Source organism: Mercenaria mercenaria, chromosome 15, assembly GCF_021730395.1.
Source record: "Mercenaria mercenaria strain notata chromosome 15, MADL_Memer_1, whole genome shotgun sequence".
NCBI classification, from domain to species: Eukaryota; Metazoa; Mollusca; class Bivalvia; order Venerida; family Veneridae; genus Mercenaria; species Mercenaria mercenaria.
The window spans coordinates 7,465,816-7,490,862 of record NC_069375.1 but is presented as its reverse complement, the minus strand read 5'-3'; the positions used below and the strand labels follow the sequence as shown (position 1 = coordinate 7,490,862).

Here is a 25,047-nt window from a genome sequence, read left to right as displayed (position 1 = left end):
GACCACTAGATGATGCTACATACCAAATATCAAAGCTCTAGGCCATGTGGTTTTGTACAAGAAGATTTTCAAAGTTTTCCCTATATAAGTCTATATAAACCATGTGACCCCCGGGGCGGGGCCATATTTGACCCTAGGGGGATAATTAGAACAATTTTGGTTTTGGACAAGAAGATTTTTAAAGTTTTTCCTTTCGGTTGCCATGGCAACCAGAGTTCTGCATGGAATTCAATTCTTTGAACAATTTTGAAAGGGGGCCACCCAAGGATCATTCCTGTGAAATTTGGTGTAATTCTGCCCAGTGGTTTTCAAGAAGAAGATTTTTTAGAAATTGTTGACGGACGACGCGCAACTGATGACGGACATCAAGCGGTCACAATAGCTCACTCGTGACAGGTGAGCTAAAAAGGTTATTTAACACTGAACTGTACAATACCAGATATATTTGGACCATATTTACCCAGCTGATAAAACCATATTGGACTCACCTAGCAACCAGGCCAATATGGTTTCTCAGCTGGGTCCAAATAAATTGTATATCTCCGTATTGTACAGAAAAATGTTAAATAACCTAATATTATTCTGCAATTATATGTTACAACTTGCTTGTTATACTGTGAATTCATTTATATAAATGGAGAATCAAATTTTGTGGATTCCATTGTTGCATTTGTTCACAAAATATAATCCCAGAATAGCTGCAAATCCTCCTTTTATTTTATAAATCATAACTTGAAATCAGTTAAATAAAAGTATTGCTAAATGTTAGAATTCTTGGCTTTTTTTATGTTTCCTCATACAACTTTTTTTCAACTATGGCAGCCCCAAATCCAACTATGCGACAAGTCTGCAACATTCCTGGGTCTTAACAGAGAGACCAGTCTGTGACTGCCCCCAATTTACAAAGGAACTGGCAGAAATGCACCAGCAAAATTATCAAGCTAAAATATTTGTACTTTAAGTTTGTGTTTTTTTCTGAAAGGAACAACCCCCAGAGGCAACTCTATATTTGACACAAGAGACTCACATTGACCAAGATTAAATATTATCTGTTAGATTTATTCCAAATTTAAAGCTTGATAACTGTGCATTATAACATTTATGTTGACTTTTAAACCAGCACAACTTAATTTCCTGTATGATACTAACCGCTATCTTTGTAAGAAATGTGCTGAGATTTTTGGCAAAGTTTTCTGATATGACGATCCTTTTTAAGTTTGGTCCACACTTTTCTGCTATATTGATCAACGTCTGTTGTGCCACGGCATCTACCTACAATAAAAATATATTAAATCTGTTTTGAAAACCCAAGTTTCCTTCTATTTTTCGAAAATGTAAACTACAACATAGGATCCTAAACAACTTAAGACAAAATATGACAGCCTGATATAGGAACATAAATTGCTTTGATACAAACCTGCACAGAACGTTTATCTTGATGATATCTAGGTCAAGTTCGAAACTGGGTCATGCTGGGTCAAAAATTAGGTCACCTGCTTATATCAAAAAGCTTTAGAAGCCACATTTATGACCTTATCTTGAAACTTCGTCAGAATCTTTACCTTGATGATTCCAAGGCCAAATTAAACAGGCGAGCAATATAGGGTCATCATGACCCTTTTGTTTAAAGATACTTCTTTTTTTCGTTACAAACAGGTAGATCTGGTAACCAGGTAGATCTGGTAAACAGGTAGATCTGGTAACAGTGGCCTTGCAAGAACAAATACTCTTGAGAGAATAGAAAATATACTCTTTATTTCCAGCAAAAAATTTTGTTTTCATTGTTTTCAGGACATGTCTGAACAAGACAGTAAACATGTATTAACAGAGATTCTAGTATCCAAGTGCTGTAATCACCCCTCTAAACATATGACATGTGTATGAACTATAAATGTATTAACACCCCATAACAGAAAATTTAGAGGAAATGATGTCAGCATAAGCAAACCACACTGGCATCCCAGACATTTAATGACAACAATGGACAATATATTCATTTCTTTAGCTATTTACAAGTTTTATGCTAGAATATCAATTCTAGCATATTCATTTTGTGTAATAACATTTCTAAAATCCTGTATATACCCTGGTACCCTCACCATACTGGTCTCGGGCACCAACCACTCCCTCAGGATTCTGCAGATGTTATAACACAAAAAGAACACGTGTTGTCCCTACTAACAAAATATCAGAATGCTGTAATATATTTCCAAGCCAGCTGTATTTCACTTTCACAGACAAGCCAGCTGTATTTCACAGACAAGCCAGCTGTATTACACAGCGAAGCCAAGAATGACTGCTAAAATATGTGTATTAACGTATGTGTATTAAGATTTGTTTACATTCCTATAAAAGCTTTTTGAAAATCCTTGAAAAACCTATAAGGCGCTGATCCACAATGAAACAGGAGCATCAACAACAATCAAGTGACAACAATACTGCGCAGATTTTGTTTTAAAATCTAACAAGCTAATGAAAACAACAACTACATATATACATAATGAAAATGTAATTTTATCTGGGAAAAAAGTTTAATCTTACAGTTTGAAATCCTATTTACACTCACTTTTTTCTACTTACAGTAGTTGAGGAAAGATCTATATCCTGCAGATGCTTGCATGATGAGACAATTTTGTCAACAGAACCAACAGGTAACTTCTTGCAGTTGGAAAGATTTATAGCACGCAAATTGTGACAGTTATCTGTGATTGCCTGAAATGGAACAATTCCAGTAGCGAAATCACATACAGCATTCAACATAAAATCAGTTTAGGATCTATTAATTCATTTATTCATCAAAATTTACTTAGTTTATTCCAATATTTTAGTACAGTTAGATGTCGAAAAAGGTGCTCAGAAATACAAGAAACTATGTATACAGTTCATCCTTTGTAAACCCTGACAGACAGAAAAACAGACAGACAGACAGACTGAATGAATGATAATTAAATCTTCATACATTCAACTCTGATCAGGTAATTAAACATTTATGTAAAGCCCCTTTGAACACGTTTATCATGAAAAGAGTGCTGTATAAATCTGATATAATACATTTGAGCCACGCCATCAGAAAACCAATATAGTGACTTTGTGACCGCACAGTCTGGTCAGGATCCATGCTGTTTGCTAACGGTTTCTCAAATTGGAATAGGCTTTAAAAGTGAACAGCATGGATCCTGACCAGACTGCGCAAATGCCTAGGCTTGTCTGGATCCATACTGGTCGCAAAGCCACTATGCTGGTTTTCTCATGGCATGGCTCATTTATCGGATCTGTATCAGACAGGGTATTCATAAATTCTGTCAGTACTATATTCTTCATTGATACATAACCCCTAAATACCAGCCAATTGTGTGTGATAAACTACCACTTTACATCCAACATATAGACTGGGCTTAACATCTGTGAAAATTCATTTCAAATGTCATGTTAATGATGTTACAGAAGTTTTACTGATGGCCTGTGGTTAAAAGTACATGATGATTGCAGATGTAATTTCCTGAACATTTCAGAAATGGTACATTAATATATATCCCCATTTCCCACCCTCCCAATCCCCTGATATTATTTAGATGTTAAAATGTTCTCAACTTATTTGTACCTTTAGATTTCTACGTATGTCACTGAAGCCATGGTTCAAAAATTTACATCTTGATAACTTTAGGTCTCTAATGACCTCAATTTACCTGTACACTGCAGCCATGCTTCATAAACAAGAAATACATTCTTCAAGCCCATGGGCAGAATGTCAAGCCCACCAGCACCATTGGCTTCTGAGTGTGACCTTGACCTTAGACCTAGAGACTTGGTTCTTGCACACTCTCAAAATGGTGAACATTCATGCCAAGTTACATCAAAGTCCCACCATGCATAAAGAAGAAAAGCTCCGGACAAACTTCAATTCGACCTTTGACCTCCCAACTGTGACCTTGACCTTTGAGATAGGAACATGGAGTTTGCGTATGACTCTCCTTCTCACTGAGGTAATCATCCATGCCTTATATAAACAAGATTGGTCCATGCATGTCAAAGTTATGGTCCAGACAAAATTGGCCGAATGCACACACACAGACGCACATACACGGACCCGCAAAAAGTGATGACTATATCAAGCTTACCACAAGCGAGCTCGACAATAATACACTGATAGGAGATCTCAAAATGATGTCAACCTACCTGTATACTGCAGCAATGCTCCATATATATTTAAACTTCATTTAGATCTGTGCATGATCTCAACTTACCTGTACACCCCAACCATGGTTCATAAATATACACCCTGATACACTGAGATCTCTACATGATCTCAACTTACCTGTACACCCCAGCCATGGTTCATAAATATACACCCTGATCAGTGAGATCTCTACATGATCACAACTTACCTGTACACCCCAGCCATGATTCATTTTACATCCTGATACAATGGGATTTCTACATGATCTCAACTTACCTGTACACCCCAGCCCCGGTTCATAAATATACATCCCAATACACTGAGATCTCTACATGATCTCAACTTACCTGTACATCCCAGCTGTGGCTCGTCAATTTACACCCCGATAGACTGAGATCTCTACATGATCTCAATTTACCTGTTCACCCCAGCCATGGTCACTGGCACCAGATCTGAAAGAAAATGCCTCCGTATGTGTTATACCCTACCCCTAGGTATTTTATAAGAACCATGGTCATGAACGGGAAAGTGCACTAACCCGTTTCAATCGTACATTTCTCAACTTAAACGCGCATTTAGGTGAATGGGTACCTAGTATATTGAACAAGCAATAATTTATCTTCCATCGTGCACCAGTCACATTGTCTCAATATTCCATATTGCTGAGATTATCAACATATTTTATGCTTTCGTCAACGTTACAGAAAAAACTTGATTGACCTTCCCTAATGAACATCCGGTCTAGAGGTCACGGCAGTGTGCACATGTTTGGCGAAATGTAAACAAACAAAAATAAAATTAAAATAAAATCACAATTTTACACTATTTAAAACTCGAAATAATGAATGAAATTCATCTGGTATATGATCTTTAATTTGAAATCGTACATTGGTCTGCATCTGTTCTGTTTATTTTATTCATTTTACACATTTATGCTGCATTTTCACATTTAGCGAACACGTGTAGTAAAATGACGATTGACATACATTTTCACAACAGCCAATCAGAATGGTTTTGTAATCTAGAACGGAACTTCACTAGGGAAGTTCAAGCAAGTTTTTTGTGTAACGTTGAAATAACTATAAACCACGAGTTGTTTTTCTAAGATAAGATGTATTGAAAAAATGTGACCGGTACACAATGGCAGATAAATTACCACTTGTTTGATATCCATAGTACACATTTACCGAACTGCGTGTTTTAGGTATGAAATGCGTGATTGAAACGGGTTTGTATATTTTCCCGTTCATGACCATGGTTCTTATAGAATACCTAGGAGTAGGGTATAACACATACGGAGGCAATTTCGTTCTGATCTGCTGCCAGTGGCCATGGTTCATAAATATACACCCCAATACACTGAGATCTCTACATGATCTCAACTTACCTGTACACCCCAGCCGTGGTTTATAAATTTACACCCTGATACGATTGAGATATCTACATGATCTCAACTTACCTGTACACCCCAGCTATGGTTCATAAATTTACACCCTGATACACTGAGATCTCTACATGATCTCAGTCTGTTTTCACAGATGGATTTCAACTGTGATTCCTTCAAATTCAGCCAACCAAATGACATATCTGTCTTTTCCCAAAGATGTGGCCGTTTGCTTATGTCGTTCCATAGTCGGCAAACCCTTGCAGCCCTGTAGTGAGTATATAGAATGAATACTAAATGATGAAACTGTACACTCACACAAAAGTATGCTCAAATGATGAAAAACACAGGAACCCTACATCAGAAGAACATGATGTGGTTTTGTTTTTTTTTGGAAAAAAAAAAGGATCATGAAAACAAAAAAGTATATGTTCTATGTTGTCAAATGACACAAAAATGTTTTCAAATATTTGTACAAATGCATCAAGACTATTTAAGTATCATTTACATACAATGCACCATCAACCAATAAAACCTGAAGCAATATCTAAGGGTTCTGAAGGACACAGTACTGCACTCTCCTTTTTACTGGGGGCAAGTTCTACCTTCAATGCAGAATTTAAAATGTTGAAATAAATGATATTCAGAACTCAATCTTGACAAAAAGAATTTAATTTCATATTATATTTATCACACGCCTGAGAAAATTAGAAGGAGAAATACATTGCACCTTGACCTCATTTTAAATGAAGAGAAACATCAAGGTTGGGATGACTGTAAACCCCTACTAACTACTAAAATAGATGCTGATGTCCATACCGGTGTAGGAGAGGTAAACCCCTATTAAATGTACCCCTATTAACTGTTCTAAAACAGATGCTGATGTCCATACGTGTGTAGGAAAGGTAAACCCCTATTAACTGTTCTAAAACAGATGCTGATGTCCGTACCGGTGTAGGAGAGGTAAACCCCTATTAAATGTACTAAAAGAGATGCTGATGTCCGTACCGGTGTAGGAGAGGTAAACCCCTATTAAATGTACTAAAAGAGATGCTGATGTCCATACCGGTGTAGGAGAGGTAAACCCCTATTAACTGTACTTAAATAGATGCTGATGTCCATACCGGTGTAGGAGAGGTAAACCCCTATTAACTGTACTTAAATAGATGCGATGTCCATACCGGTGTAGGAGAGGTAAACCCCTATTAACTGTACTTAAATAGATGCGATGTCCATACCGGTGTAGGAGAGGTAAACCCCTATTAACTGTACTTAAATAGATGCTGATGTCCATACCGGTGTAGGAGAGGTAAACCCCTATTAACTGTACTTAAATAGATGCTGATGTCCATACCGGTGTAGGAGAGGTAAACCCCTATTAACTGTACTTAAATAGATGCTGATGTCCATACCGGTGTAGGAGAGGTAAACCCCTATTAACTGTACTTAAATAGATGCTGATGTCCATACTGGTGTAGGAGAGGTAAACCCCTATTAACTGTACTTAAATAGATGCTGATGTCCATACATTTGTAGGAGAGGTAAACCCCTATTAACTGTACTTAAATAGATGCTGATGTCCATACCGGTGCAGGAGAGGTAAACCCCTATTAACTGTACTAAAATAGATGCTGATGTCCATACCGGTGTAGGAGAGGTAAACCCCTATTAACTGTACTAAAATAGATGCTGATGTCCATACCGGTGTAGGAGAGGTAAACCCCTATCAACTGTACTAAAATAGATGCTGATGTCCATACCGGTGTAGGAGAGGTAAACCCCTATCAACTGTACTAAAATAGATGCTGATGTCCATACCGGTGTAGGAGAGGTAAACCCCTATGAACTGTACTAAAATAGATGCTGATGTCCATACTGGTGTAGGAGAGGTAAACCCCTATGAACTGTACTAAAATAGATGCTGATGTCCATACCGGTGTAGGAGAGGTAAACCCCTATCAACTTTACTAAAATAGATGCTGATGTCCATACCGGTGTAGGAGAGGTAAACCCCTATTAACTGTACTTAAATAGATGCTGATGTCCATACCGGTGTAGGAGAGGTAAACCCCTATTAACTGTACTAAAATAGATGCTGATGTCCATACCGGTGTAGGAGAGGTAAACCCCTATTAACTGTACTAAAATAGATGCTGATGTCCATACCGGTGTAGGAGAGGTAAACCCCTATCAACTGTACTAAAATAGATGCTGATGTCCATACCGGTGTAGGAGAGGTAAACCCCTATCAACTTTACTAAAATAGATGCTGATGTCCATACCGGTGTAGGAGAGGTAAACCCCTATCAACTGTACTTAAATAGATGCTGATGTCCATACCGGTGTAGGAGAGGTAAACCCCTATTAACTGTACTTAAATAGATGCTGATGTCCATACCGGTGTAGGAGAGGTAAACCCCTATTAACTGTACTAAAATAGATGCTGATGTCCATACCAGTGTAGGAGAGGTAAACCCCTATTAACTGTACTAAAATAGATGCTGATGTCCATACCGGTGTAGGAGAGGTAAACCCCTATTAACTGTACTTAAATAGATGCTGATGTCCATACCGGTGTAGGAGAGGTAAACCCCTATTAACTGTACTAAAACAGATGCTGATGTCCATACCGGTGTAGGAGAGGTAAACCCCTATTAACTGTACTAAAACAGATGCTTATGTCCATACCGGTGTAGGAGAGGTAAACCCCTATCAACTTTACTAAAATAGATGCTGATGTCCATACCAGTGTAGGAGAGGTAAACCCCTATTACTACTGTTTGCAGATCAAATTGCCCCTTCAACATTTTTCAGATCGACATAGTTGTACATTTACGTCACAAACACTGTGAAGCTGAAGCTATTTTTGGAGTAATCCTGACAGGTTAGCCCCGCCTCATCCGCAAGAAATTATTCACTCACCTTGTCGTAAAACTTTTTTTCTTTATCTTTACGTCACACAAAGCGCGCGCTCTGACTCTATACTTGCATACATTGTAAAGTGCAATAAGGTGATAATGGATATGTTTTAAAAGTAGAATGTTGAATATTTCAACTACGTTCAAATGAAAACAGCGTTTTTTGTTTGTTATGACAATTATTATCGACGAAATTTCCATCCACGCAAGGATATATAAAGTTTTATAGAAAAATATCATTGACCCTTCCAGTTACGCACTTGTAGATCTAATTGTCATATCCATAAAACTGATTTATTTGATATTCAAACTTCTGCAGAGTCTTCCGTAGCTTAACTATCGCAAATCCAGCTCCATGATTATAGATTTAGTTTTCTATTTTATTTTTTGGTGGGGTTTAGCTTCTACTTGTGTGTGAATTTATCTACTAGGCCTATTTATTTGAAGTCGTTTAAATACTTTTTCAGTTATTTACATACATGCAGTTGATAAGCCTTGTCTTCGTTCATGGAAAGAACCAGTTATACACTCACATAAGTCAAAATAATTCGACATTTAGTTTGTTGTATACATGTATATATGACGGTCACTCTAAAAGGACCAAAATAATCGAGGATGAATAACAGTACATCGTCATGTAAAGTTATTGGTTTTACCGCTTGCACATTATATGTAACGTTAATCCTGTTAAGGGGATTTATGTTAACTTTTACATAAATTAATGAGGAATTGAATCCAACTTTTGATAGGCTAAATAATGAGACCTCGGGTAGACCGATTTTACATTTTGATAGTATATTGCGTTGTCTACCTAGAGGGGATATCAACCAGTCAAAAAATATAACGATATTCAACTCTTGAGTAAAATTATTTGGACTACCTCTTGATACATGTAAGTTATATTTGAATTTATCTTATATTCGCAACCATATCAGCATTTAAACCCAAATCTGGCGATGACAATTTCTTTCGAGTGGAGAAAACTACTCGTAACAGTTTCCTAGGATCGCGTCAAATTAATTAGACTAAGACTCACATATTCCGTAAGAAATTGCCTTTTTTCAATTAAGGAAGCATGGTCGGTTCCGGGAAGCGAATTTATGCCCTTCAATCAACGATGAGCGAATCCAACAACTCGAGTCAGTCACGTAAAAATATCATTATTGTTAAAAAACTAAACACGAGGTACATTATTTAAAAGTATGCAGCAAAAGGTACTGAGATTTAGGCAGAAAAAGGCCTGTAATGTACAAGAGGGTGTCTTTTTTCATATCCAGGCTACCTAAATGTAGTTTGCATTGCGGCAAGATTCATTTAAATTTTAAACGAAGATTATAGTTCTAGTACATCTGTTACAATCCAGTTAAACACCTTCTCGGTCAGGCAGCCTATGTAAACAAGTTCATTCAGTAATTTTTACTCGTATCGGAAAGGCGGAGTTACCTGTATAGACGAGATCCAAAAATAGCTCCAGCATCGCTGTAAAGGTACAAGTTTATCGATTTAAGAAAAGACGAAAGGGCAATTTGATCTGCAAACAGTAGTAACTTTACTAAAATAGATGCTGATGTCCATACCGGTGTAGGAGAGGTAAACCCCTATTAACTGTACTAAAATAGATGCTGATGTCCATACCGTTGTAGGAGAGGTAAACCCCTATCAACTGTACTAAAATAGATGCTGATGTCCATACCGGTGTAGGAGAGGTAAACCCCTACTAACTGTACTTAAACAGATGCTGATGTCCATACCGGTGTAGGAGAGGTAAACCCCTATTAACTGTACTAAAATAGATGCTGATGTCCATACCGGTGTAGGAGAGGTAAACGCCTATTAACTGTACTAAAATAGATGCTAATGTCCATACCGGTGTAGGAGAGGTAAACCCCTATTAACTGTACTAAAATAGATGCTAATGTCCATACCGGTGTAGGAGAGGTAAACCCCTATTAACTGTACTTAAATAGATGCTAATGTCCATACCGGTGTAGGAGAGGTAAACCCCTATTAACTGTACTAAAATAGATGCGATATCCATACCGGTGTAGGAGAGGTAAACCCCTATTAACTGTACTTAAATAGATGCTAATGTCCATACCGGTGTAGGAGAGGTAAACCCCTATTAACTGTACTAAAATAGATGCGATGTCCATACCGGTGTAGGAGAGGTAAACCCCTATTAACTGTACTTAAATAGATGCTAATGTCCATACCGGTGTAGGAAAGGTAAAGCACCATCCTTCTCAACAATAATCTTGAAGATTTTTTCCCAAACCTCTGTCGGTAGAGACGGCAATTCACCTGGGAAGAAAAACATTTTTCTTTCTGTATTTCTTTTGGGTATAGCACCCTATTTTAGCAATGTTGCAGTTATGTAATGGTGGGCAGTTCTACTTCAGGGTTCTTGAATTATTCTTTACCTGTTCCCTGTAAGTAGGCCTAACTGCTTATTTCTCCACATGAATTGGAGGCAGAGGGCAAGTGATTTCAGAAAGAAAATTAATGCTTTTTATCAAAACATCACATAAAATATATACGTCATCCAGAGTTCAAAATCATGACCCTGCAATCTATAGATCTGCTCTCTCCCTATGAATTTAAGTAGATGTGCTGAGAAACCACTTTCATAAAAAATGAAGAACACTTTCTGTCTAATTCTCTTTTAACAATTAATTATCATCATGTCACTGGTATAAAATGATATATCATCATAACATGATACTCTCTTTTCCTTTAACACTGTAAATTATAGCAACAATATACAATCATTTAAATAATGAGTTACAGACTTACACTCCTTTAAAACATACAAAAATGGAGGGGGTTCCATAGTAGCCTAGAGCCATCTACATCTACATCAGTACAACCAAAAATCTATTTCCGATTATGACTGGTCGGCGCTGTCAGAGAAACAGTTGTTAAAGAAATTTAGTATATTACAGTATTAAAAGTAAAAGGGTGCCTTAAAATGGGTGTTACTGATTTAATATGTGGAAGCAGCCAACTGGTCCTATGAAGTCAGTTCTTCAACTGAAATTCCATGTCCCCCTTCACACCTTGCCTTCAAGTAGTTCAAGAGTTTTTAATTATTGTACACAACAAGAAAATGTCCCGATTCAGGTAGTATTTTTCCTATATTTTCCTTATTACTTAATGGATTTTCATAAGAAAAAAAAGAGCGTCAAAGATAGAAAAATGAGTGCTTCCTCGGCACAAAGTGTCTGTAATCAGTTCTCAGAACTTTTCTCAAACACTTAAACCAACTGTGAAAGTGTGTATGTTATCTACTCAGTTAGTGGGAGAAGTGTTTGAGAAAAGTACTGAGAACTGACAGCAGAACTTCCAAACTCCAACGCAGTGATCTCCCTTGCCGCTTCGCTCATTGATCACTGCCGACACAACATTCACGTGACCATGGTTCATCATGTGATGTCAGATCGGTTAAAAATTAACATATCATTATGATATACCAAACTTTTGACAATAACAGATCTTGGCCAGCAGGAAAATATTCAAAAGCCTCCATCTATTTCGGCTTAGGTCAAATGACAGCATTATAACAGTGAACGGTGTCAAAGATTAACGTCGATATACTCGTTTGTTTACTTTCAGTTTCGTTTCTGGATACTTACCGGTCGTGTAAATAAATACCTATTTTCATTCAGAATCATTATTTTTTTCATTATGGAACATTCACCTGTGCTAAAAAAAGTGTAAACTTTGAAAACATTGAAGAAAAAATAACTAAATAATCATATAACTAAAAGAAGTCCACTTAGCTGAATTTTAGCTAAAAACATTGTGTTGGCAGTGATCAATGAGCGAAGCGGCAAGGAAGATCACTGCATTGGAGTTTGCAGAACTTCATGCAGAGGAGAGCACTCATTTTGCAGTCTTCTAGTGGCAAAACATTACTGAGTTGAGACACTGTATACGGTATCCAAAAGTTAAGAGGACTGACCACCCTGATTTTGTCAACCACTAAATCTGGTATATCACCATAACTAAAGTGAACTATATAGCTTTATACTAAATAAATTAATGGCAAAAAAACATCACAAAAACTGATAGGAAGTTTCAAAAAAACTTTAGTTTTGTTTTACCTACCATCAAATGCTGGATATTCTGAAGTGTTTCTTTGCACAATCCTACTTGTACAGCTCCTTTTCTCGGTAGTTTCATGACTGTTTTCTTTTATTTTCTTCTTTCTGGCAGTTTCTGTCTTTTTGTCTTTTATTTTTCTTTTCTGTGATTCTTTGCTTGTACCAGAGCCCTCATATTCAGAGTCTGTGTCTTTACTGCATGAAGTTGAACAATAACTGTCTTATTAAGTATATACTACTCAAAGCACTAAGTTGCAAAGTCAATAAATCCTACTCTACATGCAGTCAATTGTTCAAATCATAAAACATTTCAGACAATGGTATTTCTTAAGCCAACCACAAAATATCATAAAATATGCCAGCCTGCAAAGTTACATGTAACATCCTGTAACATTTCAACAAAATATGCCGTCCTGTAAAATATTTAGAGGTTATTATACCGGGCTGGTGTGCCTTAAGGCAATATTGGCATACTAGGAGAGGTTATGGCCAGTCTCAGGGCTTTAGCCAATAGGTCTAGTATGCCAATATCACCTTAAGGCACACTAATCCTGTTTTATAACCTTTTTTATTCCATATGTTCAACTATACTATTAAAGTGAAAACGACATTAAAATAATGTCATGTTGCACAGCGTCTTTGAACATTTATTTAATGCACCGGAACATCAACGTTTTCTTACGACGCTGATGTCATTTCCTTTCAAACATTTGTTTTAAATTCATGCTTTTTAGTGCCGTAGTTTTGATAGAAGAAGCTAGCAAAATTATGTATTCATACCATGTATTCTTTTGTAAAATAAATGTAAGATGGTATATACTTGACATTCTGCCAATGGAAATATGAAATCTTGATGTTTCGGACAGCCGGAAGTGTGCCTGATATGGATTTTTGGCACACATGGAAGTGTGCCTGATATCGATATCAGGCACACCAGCTCACACGGACGCGAATATCGGCCCAACGCTGCTCATATATGTTTAAATTCAGTACAATTTTGTTACTATATTTAGTAATATATGCAATAACATGAATGATGCCATTCCAATAAGATGAATGATATGGCTAAATAGTCAGCAGTCCCTGCTTACATTCTTGGACATTGGCAAAGGTTAGGCAAACTTGGAGACCAGGAAGAAACACAAACACTGCTGATTTGAATGAAATATGGGCATTATTTGACATGCTATAAAAAGGCAAAATCAAATATTAGGGCAGTCAAAGCCATGTTATCAAAGAAAAGCCTACCATTGCATATAATCAAAGAAAGGCCTACCCAGGTGTGTAATCAGCATCCTCATCATCGTCTGAAGGCCACTCATCCCCTTGTCTTGCACTGAATGAGAACAGAATCTGATTTCTTGGATCCTTTCTTACACCAAGGATACCCTTTGGATACTTTGGCATTGTTTACTGAAAATAAATTTTGTGTTTTTCACTATTGTACTTAAAAGATTCAATATCTTGGAATAAAACTCTACATATATGTGCTAAAAACAAAACTTCCACCATAGAAAACTGAAATCTTTGTTCCATAGTATACACTTATTGTCAAAACAATTGCCTAAAGGCCAAAGAAACAACAGCCAAAAGACATCGGAATTAATTTTCCTGACTATGACTTTTTATTTGATTTTAATTTTCACAGCAGTGCAATCCTCATTCCAATGGCTTTTTCATGCAATAATACATAATTTCTAGACTATTGCTAGTTTCTCTAGAAAAAAACTGCGAAAAACATATGAGGGAAAAGGGTCCAGGTAAACAATATAACAGAAACTGTAGAGAAAGTATTTTTCCCCAGTAAGAAGGAATTTTCAAAGATGTTTCCCTTGAACGCAGTACCATGAAACTGGCCTCATCACACTATTGTCTCTTTATAAATTATAAATGTTTTTTTGTCTTTGCACCATTTATCGTGACAGACTTCACAATAACAGAAAATAATAGTATACATGTATGTACATCTGTTCAATAACAGCATCATTTACAAGTTGTATACAAAATATAATAAATGTACAGTTAGTTTAACTGACATACACTTAACACAATAAATCTTAAACTTGGGAGTTATTTTATGTGGATCATAACTAAACAGTCTACTTCAATTCATCAGAGCAGATTAGGAATGCCAATCTATACTGCAGAATTTTTTTTCCTCAGGTTCAAGTCTAATACATGGCATAATTTTATTCTTCTTTTTCAACATATGCTATTAAGTGCAAATAATTAAAGAAAATGTATGTTGTACTGTTTGTGTCGCTCAGAAAATCTTAATATTAAATTTTAAAAATCATTTTCATCAAATCTATAAGATTATCCTTTTAAAACATTCAGCCCCCTCCCAAATCTAATTCAGTTTGAATAAAAGAAATAAGACAAAATATTACAAATAAACAAAAATGAAACCTTTCACAATATCCTTGAATGACTGTAAATAAAATGTACCTGTGACTCAACAGGTGTAAGATTTTACGCTTCCCTTGTTGGTATCTAAAGCTTTGTTTCGTTTCAAAGAATGCCAAAACAGTCATGACAGTTGCACAAGATATTGGAAGAATGAAAATTGTTAAAAACAAAAAACCTTTCCACTTCCAAATTTGACTTCAGATCTTCCCATACCAGAATCCTTAGTATGCTCTTACAATTGAGCTAATAAAATAACTTGACAATGTAATTAACTTGATGAAAAATACTCTCATAACAATATAAGTATATATTATCAGGATTCAATTAGTTGTTTTTTGGTGTGTTTTTTAGAATATTATTTATTTTTATTCAAACTGTCAAAGGTTTAAACATGAATTTACATGGTAAAGATATAAGAATGTTCAAGCAGTAGTTTCACGAGTGAGGTGTACATGCACTTGCCATACATTATTAAAACAGACTATGTATTTTTCAATGAGACGTGCATCTAAAATAATATGGGAAAAGAAGTTTACCCTTCAGCAGTTTAAACTGTTTATTCAAAATCACAGATTTTTTTCAAACTTACTATAGTACGAATTTGTAAACATTTTTTTTTCAGATGGTGCGAACCCACAGTCAACCACAGATGTATTTACAGGTGGTAATTTTAGATAGATCTATTAAATTCCTATTCCTACGATAGTTACTACTGACCTGCAAGTCATCAAAAAGTGTTCTATTACCCCACATCAGATAAATATTTTCAAAAAAGTTTTCCTCAAGTTTTGACTTCAGCCTATTAAACTATATATTATAGACTCATCATTAGCACTGTGGATCAGCAATTTATCTAAAGTGTCATGTACATGTACTAAGATATATTAGAACACAAATTTAGAATCAGGGTTGGCATGGTATTTACCGGTGACAATAGTACACTATGCCTCATCACATGTTACAAACAACTTAATAGCACCTGTATGTAATTTCAGTAAATCAAACAAAATTCAAATTATTTCTCTGAACTTTTATCTAGGTCTACCTATAGAACTTACCTTATAATGCCTACTGCTTGTTTTTTTACACAATATATTTTCTTAACAACCCATTCATTGATGACATAATATAATATACATTTTTTATTATCATTTGAATATAGAGTAATGTATCTGAAGATTTCTGTCAGCTGGCTGCTTTTATAACTCAGATAATTCTTACACTTATTCTCTCTTTTACAGCTTATTATATTTTTCCTGTTGATACTGCTTGCTATACTGTTATCATAGTCGATTGTAAATGAGAGAAGAGCTGATGGCTAGTCAACAAACTAAATGTGTTTTGATATTTTGTATTTCATGTTTTTGATACCGGCTTAAATAAAAGCCCATTTACAACTTACATATCTCTTGTTTTTTATTTTGTCTTACAAGCTTCGCAAACTCTCGAACCTTCCATAAGAACCACTTGATGGCCATAAACGAGAGTAAGAGCTGATGTTCATTAGTTGTAGTCTTGCCGACTCAAAATAAATATAATATTATTATGGTCAATTTAACTGAAAGATGAAATCGGATAATCCAAGAAAACTTGATATTCAGCCCTAACATTTATTCAAATATGCTTTACACACGCAGTGAAATTCAAGTACACAGTTTTAGTTCAGATATAATTTTATCATTTGATAGTGAAAATGCAACCCATAGGATCTGCATGAATGTTTATACATATCATTGAGTCTTATGATGGCTGAACTACATGTATGTAAAATTGAAAGTCCATTTCTCAACACGAGGGTTCAACGCAATAAGGGCGTAACTACATTTTTGAAAACTTTACAAGAGAAGAAAAAAACTACTTTGTTTTCTTCTGTGTTCAGTCACATACAAATTTACCAAAGTTTTTCACTTAATATTAGACATGTTATATGAAACATTAAACAACATGAATGAAATTTGACAAAATAACAATATATTTTAAAACATTTGACTTAAGCCCTTATTGCATGATTTTTCATGTAAATCTGGAGTAATTTTATATGCAAGATGGGCGTAAGTGGACTTACGCCTTTATTGCAGGAAATTTTCTGTTGAAGTTGGTAAAATTGTGTCATGCAACAAGGTAGTATGTATAAAAAAGTAAATACAACTAAAGCATACTAGCACTTTTATACTCATTTTAAATGAAACATTTAAGAACATAATTAAAATTGAAGAATGTAACAGCCTATTTTAAAGTATCAGACCTAACAGCAAGATTTGTTCATGTAAATCCGGAGAGATTGTATTTGCAAAATGGGCAAAAGTGTTCTTTTGCAGTAAAATTTCAATTAAAGTCTCTGATGAATTTAATATTTTTTTCACGTAAAATGGTATTACTATACAACAGAATAGAATCATAAAAACCTAATTTATGTCTGCATTTTCTTTAATTAAACTTAATATTACACATCTCATTTTTTTTCCTCCAGACCTGAATGAATATCTTTCTATTTGGCACTATAATAAAGGGAAAACAACAACAACAAAAAAAGACTTTAAAATAGCAAAGCGGTATATAGGGAGTCTATCAAATATCAAATAGGACAAATGAAATCTGTCAGTCACTCTTTTTCTTAAATTTCAGTCTTGCAAGCTTTATCAAAGACAAATGACATTAATTGTATATCTGACAAAATGAAAACACCACAAAATACAGGATATGACACACAGGAGATGGCCTCAGTTACCACAGCACAGTAACAGCATCTTTGCTGCATGTTATAACATGGCAATTTCCCTTGCCTATTAATTAATAAACTGGAACGGGAAGCGGTAGTCTAGTGGATAAGGTGTCAACCGCTCATTCATGGGGTCGTGGGTTTGAGCCCCACTGCAGTCACAACCATGACCTCTCATATGACACCAGTATTGGATTTTTCAGAAGCAGACACAAGAGTGGTTCCAAACTGAAAACTAGATGTGTGTATAAAGGACACAGGTGCCCCCACCTCCTGTCACTGTACATAATTATTATTATTATACCAGATTTATATAGCGCCCTTTTCATCCTCTACTAGTACAGACACAGAGCGATCTGACCAGAGGGACAGAGTGAGACAAAGCCCCCACGACAGAGAGATTTGAAATCAGATACAGGCTTGTCCGGCTAACTTAGCCTAGCTCGTTGCGAATAGACAGCCTGGTTCTTTAACGTGCCCAGTGTATAGCACTGATACACGCAAGGATGGGTTCCTGACCAGTACACCTCTAGTTGGGTGGGAAAGCATTTCTGAAAATTCCAGAGTAGCTGCCAAAGATCGAACCCCCAACCTCAGGATTGGAAGGCCAGTGTGAAAACCACTGAGCTATCCGTCCACCTATACATCATGGTTTCATGACTCTGGGTGAAATATCTTAGATACATGCAACACAATTATAATAAATGTTTCATCACTTTAATGTGTATTTTTCGCTAAGTCAAAGACCATAACTCTTGACTGGCTGAATGAAATCCCAAACAGAACACCCAAATGTACAAGTTCACATGTTATAACAATCCCCTGATGTTTTCTGACTCTAATTCAAATACTTCTTGAGATGCAGGCAACACAAACTTGTTTGCCCTTTATGCATTGTTTGACTTAATCAAGGCCCATAACACTAGTATGACCAAAAGAAATCCTGAATGAAACCTTAGGTGCACAAATTTCCATGCTGAATAATATTCATCCTCTTTTACCCAAGGTCAAATACGTTTTAAGATAAAGTGTGACACAAACTTTTATATTCATTTTATGCATATTTTTTATTAAGTGAAGGGCCATTACTCTGGTCTGGCTGAATAAAATCACAAACAAAACCCAAGGGGGCAGGCACAGAACTTCTGAATAATAATCCTGTAATGTTTCATAATCTCTAATGTCAAATACTTTCTGAGTTACTGTTATATGACACAGACTTAAAATAAAATGTTGGTCAGCTGTGAGAGATCCAAATTAAAATACTAGCTAGGTGCACAATTTCACTAAATGGAGCTTGATGACACTTTGTAAAATACCTTTTTTGAGATATGCACAACATAAATTTGGACGAAAATACAAGGCCAACTCAAAGTGCCTCCATCCAACCCTTGCTCACGAAATTTTGGATGGCTCAAAAATCACACAGTGACTGTAACAATGTTAATACCAAAACAATCTGTATAGTTGCAGATTTAGCATGCCTATCATTTGACATATTCCACCTGAGCACAATGCAAGAACCACAAATTGGTTTATAAGTAAATATAAGAAGATAAAAACGCCCAGGAAATTTGCTGAAATGGCATAGAAAATATGTGGTAAGTACCGGTATACAAAACAAGAGCACAGCCTTGCAGTTGCAGATGCTCATCTGATTTTATTGTCTCTGTATAATAGAAATATTGTCTACCCATGATTTTCTAAGTTCAAAAGGGGCCATAATTCTTGCAAAAACAATTTAAAATTACGGTACTTGCTTTGCAGAGTCAGCGAATACCTTCACCAAGAATTAAAGCAATAGCTTTGACCTATAAGGAGAAAAGTTGACCTAAATGCAGAATTTAACTAAAAAAAAACAAACAAAAAAACTGATATTTTCCTATTCCAAAAGGGGCCATCATTCTTGCAAAAAGCAGGATGGAGTTATGTTTCTTGCTGCACATAGTCAGTTACTGATGTTGAACAAGTGTTGCAAGATTTAAAGCATGCGGACACTTGACGCAGACGTTGACACCTATCAAGCGATGACAATAACTCATCAATTTAAAAAAAAAAAAAAAATCAGATAAGCTAAAAAGCTTCGAATACTACCAAACTGGCTTCATGTATTATTATGTTACCGAATAATACAGACACACTTACATTTCAAAGAATGTATGCTGTATGTCTTAGGCTGTGGCTGTTCACTGTAAACTATAGCCTGAAGTACTGGCTTTTGATGTATGACACCTTTTTGATTTTCATTTTATTATTAAAGTAACTAAATTTTTTAAAAAAATGCACATTTTTACCTCATTTTGAATATTTTGTTTCTTTTGGTGCCATACAACTAAAATTTTGGTACAGATTATTGAGGAGTTTTTCCTAGGCCAGACGCCTTTCATGTATTATCACATTTCATTGCTGGACTTCCCCTTTTATATGTACATGGAGTTTCACCTACAGTTTTTGTGGACTATAATCCTTTTGCAATACTGTACCGAGTAAGCAGGCACAAGTGTAAAAATCTTCAAGTAATTGGTACTGCAATTTATTTGTTTTCAAGAAAATCATTTTTTAACTCCCTTACATTTTTCAAGGGCATAAAAATATTTTTAAACCATGATACATCTTAAAAAGCCTGCAAGGGTATAGAACATGGACTTACTTCGACCATGGTACAACTTTACAAAATTCAAGGAAATTGAAATATTTCCTACCATGATACACCTTTAAATATCTTTAAGAACAAGGATACACCTTTAAAAATCTTTAAGAATACAGAATATAGACTTACTTTAATCATGATACACCTTCTGAAGTCTTCAAGAATAGAGTATAGCCTTTTTATAACCTAGCCCAATTAATATTTTTAAACTGTTAATTTTGGATAAAATGTTAATATATTCATTTTATTTTACGAGAATAGAAATCTTTCTATTTGGCAATAATTATTGTGGGGCAAGTATGGCTTTCACTTTGAAAGTATTGGGCTATTAGTGTATTAAGTAGCAGTAAGATGAATGGGGGTCTATCATTTAACTGTAGCTAAATTTGATATTAACATATCCATGCACACAGGATGAATCTACCATTTGTAAGTACTGACTCTCATAAGCATAAAAAAAGCTTTTCTTGACTTCAATGTCATAAAATGTGACAATACTACATTTACTTTAAGGGTCATGCATCAGGATATAATGCCCTTGATACCTTATGATGTCATCATTATGACATCACAGAAATTATCTGATTACACAAGCCTGTATTGCAGGATAGATATTAAGACTACTGGATACTTTTTTGCATGCAATAAGGCAGTAAGTCAACTTACTTCCATATTGCGCATAAAAATCAAGGCAATCTGAGATACGCCCTTATTGCAATATCAAAATAATGATATAAATAACTGAAACATCTGGTTTAAATTTTCACAGTATATAAATTAGGTCAAAATAAAGTGAAAAATCAAAAAAAGTGATTTTTGGTAAAATATGTAGATACGCCCCTATTGCGTTGAACCCTCGAACAGTGAGCTATATTATACATAAGTGCTAAGTACTTGTATGTATGTATTATTCTCATGCAAGTGTTCATTTAAATACTAATTATCACTTAGATATTTGATGTTTTTGTGTTAAAAAACCCAGAATTTTTTTTTTTGAGTCATTTTTGTAGTATTTCCCACTATTTCCTAGTATTTCCCACTTTTTGCAATTTTAGGAGTATTTTCCAGTATGGGAATTCCCAGTAAATACCGATGGGAATTCCCACCCCTGGGAAATTCCGGCCAACCCTGCTTACAATGTATTTAAAATGATGGGAAAAATACGAGAGCACACATTTGAAATCATCTCCCAGTTTTAAAGATAAAATATAGTCTCCTCTTTGTATACCATTCTCAGTATTCATATTGATTACCGGACCTCAAGCCAGCCCTGGACTAGGTCTGGTTATCGGACCCCTAGTCTAAATAATGAGACCTCGGGTAGACCGATTTCACATTTTGATATTTTACATTGTCTACCTAGAGTACTCGGAGGTGGATATCGACAAGTCAAAAAAATATAACGATATTCAACTCTCGAGTACAATTATTTGGACTAGCGGCCCCTAGTCAAACTAATCCGACATATACAGTTTGTTTTGTATTGTGACGGTCAAACTGTGGTGGCTGCAAAAGTCAGAAATTAAAAAAGCAGCCACTCAGCAACAGTAAGCTTGTCTACCGGATCCCTAGCCACTGCCTTTCCAATTTTTGGGGTGCATGTCACCGTGCAAATTTGGTCAGGTTGGTTAGAGAATATGTCAGGCAGCCTGTAAGCTCAGATGGTCAAGCCAAGGACTAACTGCACCTTTTCTCACTCTGTGACATTCGCACAACATTTTCACGATAAAAATATATAGGCAGTGGCTAGAGAACCGGAATCGGTTTCCTAGACAGCGAACTTATTCGACCGGAACCGGTTCTCTAGCCAAAATACCGTGCATAGGCTAGGGAACCAGAATTTTATTTCTATGCATAAAACTGTCGAAATTCACTGTTATTATCTTATTTTCTTAATTAATTTCACCATTTCAACCAACAATGCCCTTTCATTTATTTGTGTTTACTGTGTCTCCTAAAGTGTACTTGCCACATACTGTCCGCCATATTGGATTGACAAAATAAACTAGAACGAATGAATGCGGAAATTGTCAGCACTAGAGCAAGCCGAAATAAACTGGAAATTTAAACTAAAAAGGTACAATACAATAAAAGAAACAATTATATTTAAAACAAATTAAGTGATTTCTGTTAATTATAGTATTGATCACATATCTTTGAACGTGAAATGCCGAGGTGTTACAAACCAGTATTTAAAGTGATCAAAGAATCTATAAAATATCTATGAAGTTTAAATGGCAATTGAATTAGTTTGTACATCTATAAACATGTTTACAATGACAGAAATACAAATCAATATTATTTCATATCTTAATAATTTAAACATAGTATGCTGTGTTCTCGTAATTCCGTGGCTCTTAATTGCCAAAATTGCGCATGCGCATTTGATGTTAGATATTCACATGTTGTTTTTTAACCATAAGTAGCTGCAACCTTTCAATATAACCATGCTAAGTCAAAAAATCAACAAGATATGACAGAAAATGAAAAATCTCCCCTCATGTATGTTGACCTACATTGGTCTGGATCAGCTGGCAGCTTCTCGTTGAATCCGTGGCTCTGATTGGCTAATTGATGGTCGCTATGGTGAAGGGTACCTTGACAAATTACACTGCTCAGTATTTAGTTAGGGGACTGCTTAATGTGTTGCTACAATTTTGTCACAATTGGTTTGCATGTTTGTATTAAAATAAAGGTTTTTGTATGCCACCATCTTTTTCCTTAGCACTGAAAAGTTTTTTTTCAACATTTCCATATTTTTAAGTAAATAAGCTATATTAACCTGTTTATTGCGCATTTTTGGATGCTCACAAATCTTTGTTTACTATTCTGAGAAACTTGGATGAACTTCGGGCATGCGCGGCAGCGGCACAAGGGTAATTTTGAGAGCCACGGAATGAACGAGAAACCACGGAATATCGAGAATTAGATATACATGTTTAGAGCAAGTAACATTTTAAAACAGCAAAATTAATGTGGTTTTCCTTCACTTAACAAAAAAAAGGTGCATTTCGGCAGCATTATGCATAGAAATAAAATTCCGGTTCCCTAGCCTATGCACGGTATTTTGGTTAGAGAACCGGTTCCGGACGAATAAGTTCTCTGTCTAGGGAACCGATTCCGGTTCTCTGGCCACTACCAAATATATAAGACGATCCGAAATATATCTATACGTCCGAACTCACATGCACTATTACAGGAAAATTATGAAATTTCCAGCAAAATACATTTATTTCTGTCAAAATTAACAGAAAATTTGAAGAATGTTGCTTTATTCACAATATAATTTAATAAAAAGTTTTACCTGTTTATTAGATCTGCAATTTCAACACAAATTTCTGTCGGTTGTGCAAATTGTTTACATTTTGAATTGTTCTAAGCGGTTTATTCTTCATGCATATTTCCTTTTACAAGCCGTACCATACCGTGAGTTTCATGCAGACAAATCCTATCTTTTTCCAATGCGTCTTTATTTTGTCTGATTATTGTACACAATGGTGTTTGCAAGTGAATGCCTGTTAGACAGGGGAAAAAAACAAGAATAAATATCAAACAGAGAATGCCGCGATCCAAAAACGCAGACTCATAAAACTCACAGCAGGCAGATGTGCACACTGCCAACACACACACACACACGCACGCACGCACACACACACACAAAGCAAACACACGAGGTGGCAAAAACACCTATCGGGAGTTTAAACCGGTTTATGGTGCGCACCCAACCTCACCCCCACAATCTTCCAAAGTAACGGGACAGTGTAAATAAAGTAGACTAAATATAGAAGCGCTTTGACGTCATCGCACGTTAACGTGACGTCATTCTAGCGTGATCTTCTTGAGTGTTTTAACAGAGACAATCATATTAGAATGCAAAGATTGCAAAATTTATGGCCCAAAATGAAATATGACAAATTCAAACAGCTCAAGATAATAAAAGAAATAAGAAGCTCCGTTTCCCAGTCATGATATCAGCGACATGGCACCATTCGTTAGTTTTTGTCGCTTAGAGTGCAGGGTTCAAGGATTTCGTTATTTTTAACAATTTCAGTCAAGTAAAACTTTTAGCAATAAATTGACCATATGGTTGTTTATCTCATGGAAAATGATCGGGTCGTTTTATAGTCCCGGTACGTGGTTGAAAATTGACCTACGGGCTCCAAACGATATTTTTCATGTTATTAAAGTATTTTATTGTAAAGACAAAATTTCGGAAATATCTACATCTTTCACCCAACCGTCGATTTCCGACTATCACTGGGCGGCGCTGTCAGAGAAACAGTTGTTAAAGAAATGATATGTTACAATGTTAAAATAATAAAAGCTAAAAAAAGACAGTATGCTACAGTTAAAATGGGGCAGAGGCAATAGAATTACATACTGACCACCGCCAGCCTCTCTCTAAAGATACTGAGACTGGGGCTAGATTTAACATAAGTTGGTAGGGAGTTCCAGAGACGGATGGTCCTTGGGAAGTAGGAGTTAGAAAAGTACTGAGTGTGAGACATGGGGATTAAGTAATTTAGGTTTCTAGTTGGAATAAGATGAGATTGGTCGACTGCAACTGTCTGGGTTCTTATTTTATAAAACATTACTAATGAGTTGTGTAACCTTCTATATTGGAGTGTATTCCATTCTAAAGTTTTCAGGATTTGTGTAACACTACTGGTGTAACTGTAGTCGTACA

General features: G+C 35.6%; 1 protein-coding gene across 1 annotated transcript in view; it reads right to left on the bottom strand.

The window, feature by feature from the left end:
* Positions 1-23,887, bottom strand: part of LOC123536087 (F-box/LRR-repeat protein 6-like) — a 31,789-nt gene extending 7,902 nt beyond the window's left edge. Inside the window, exons 1-7 of the mRNA XM_045318941.2 lie at positions 23,665-23,887; positions 13,859-13,995; positions 12,587-12,777; positions 10,693-10,780; positions 5,637-5,829; positions 2,581-2,712; positions 1,150-1,272 (exon numbers count right to left, since the gene is read on the bottom strand). Coding sequence (XP_045174876.2) covers positions 1,150-1,272; positions 2,581-2,712; positions 5,637-5,829; positions 10,693-10,780; positions 12,587-12,777; positions 13,859-13,989 — 858 coding nt within the window. The 5' untranslated portion in view covers positions 13,990-13,995; positions 23,665-23,887. The remainder of the gene's footprint in view (positions 1-1,149; positions 1,273-2,580; positions 2,713-5,636; positions 5,830-10,692; positions 10,781-12,586; positions 12,778-13,858; positions 13,996-23,664) is intronic.
* Positions 23,888-25,047: the final 1,160 nt, after the last annotated feature.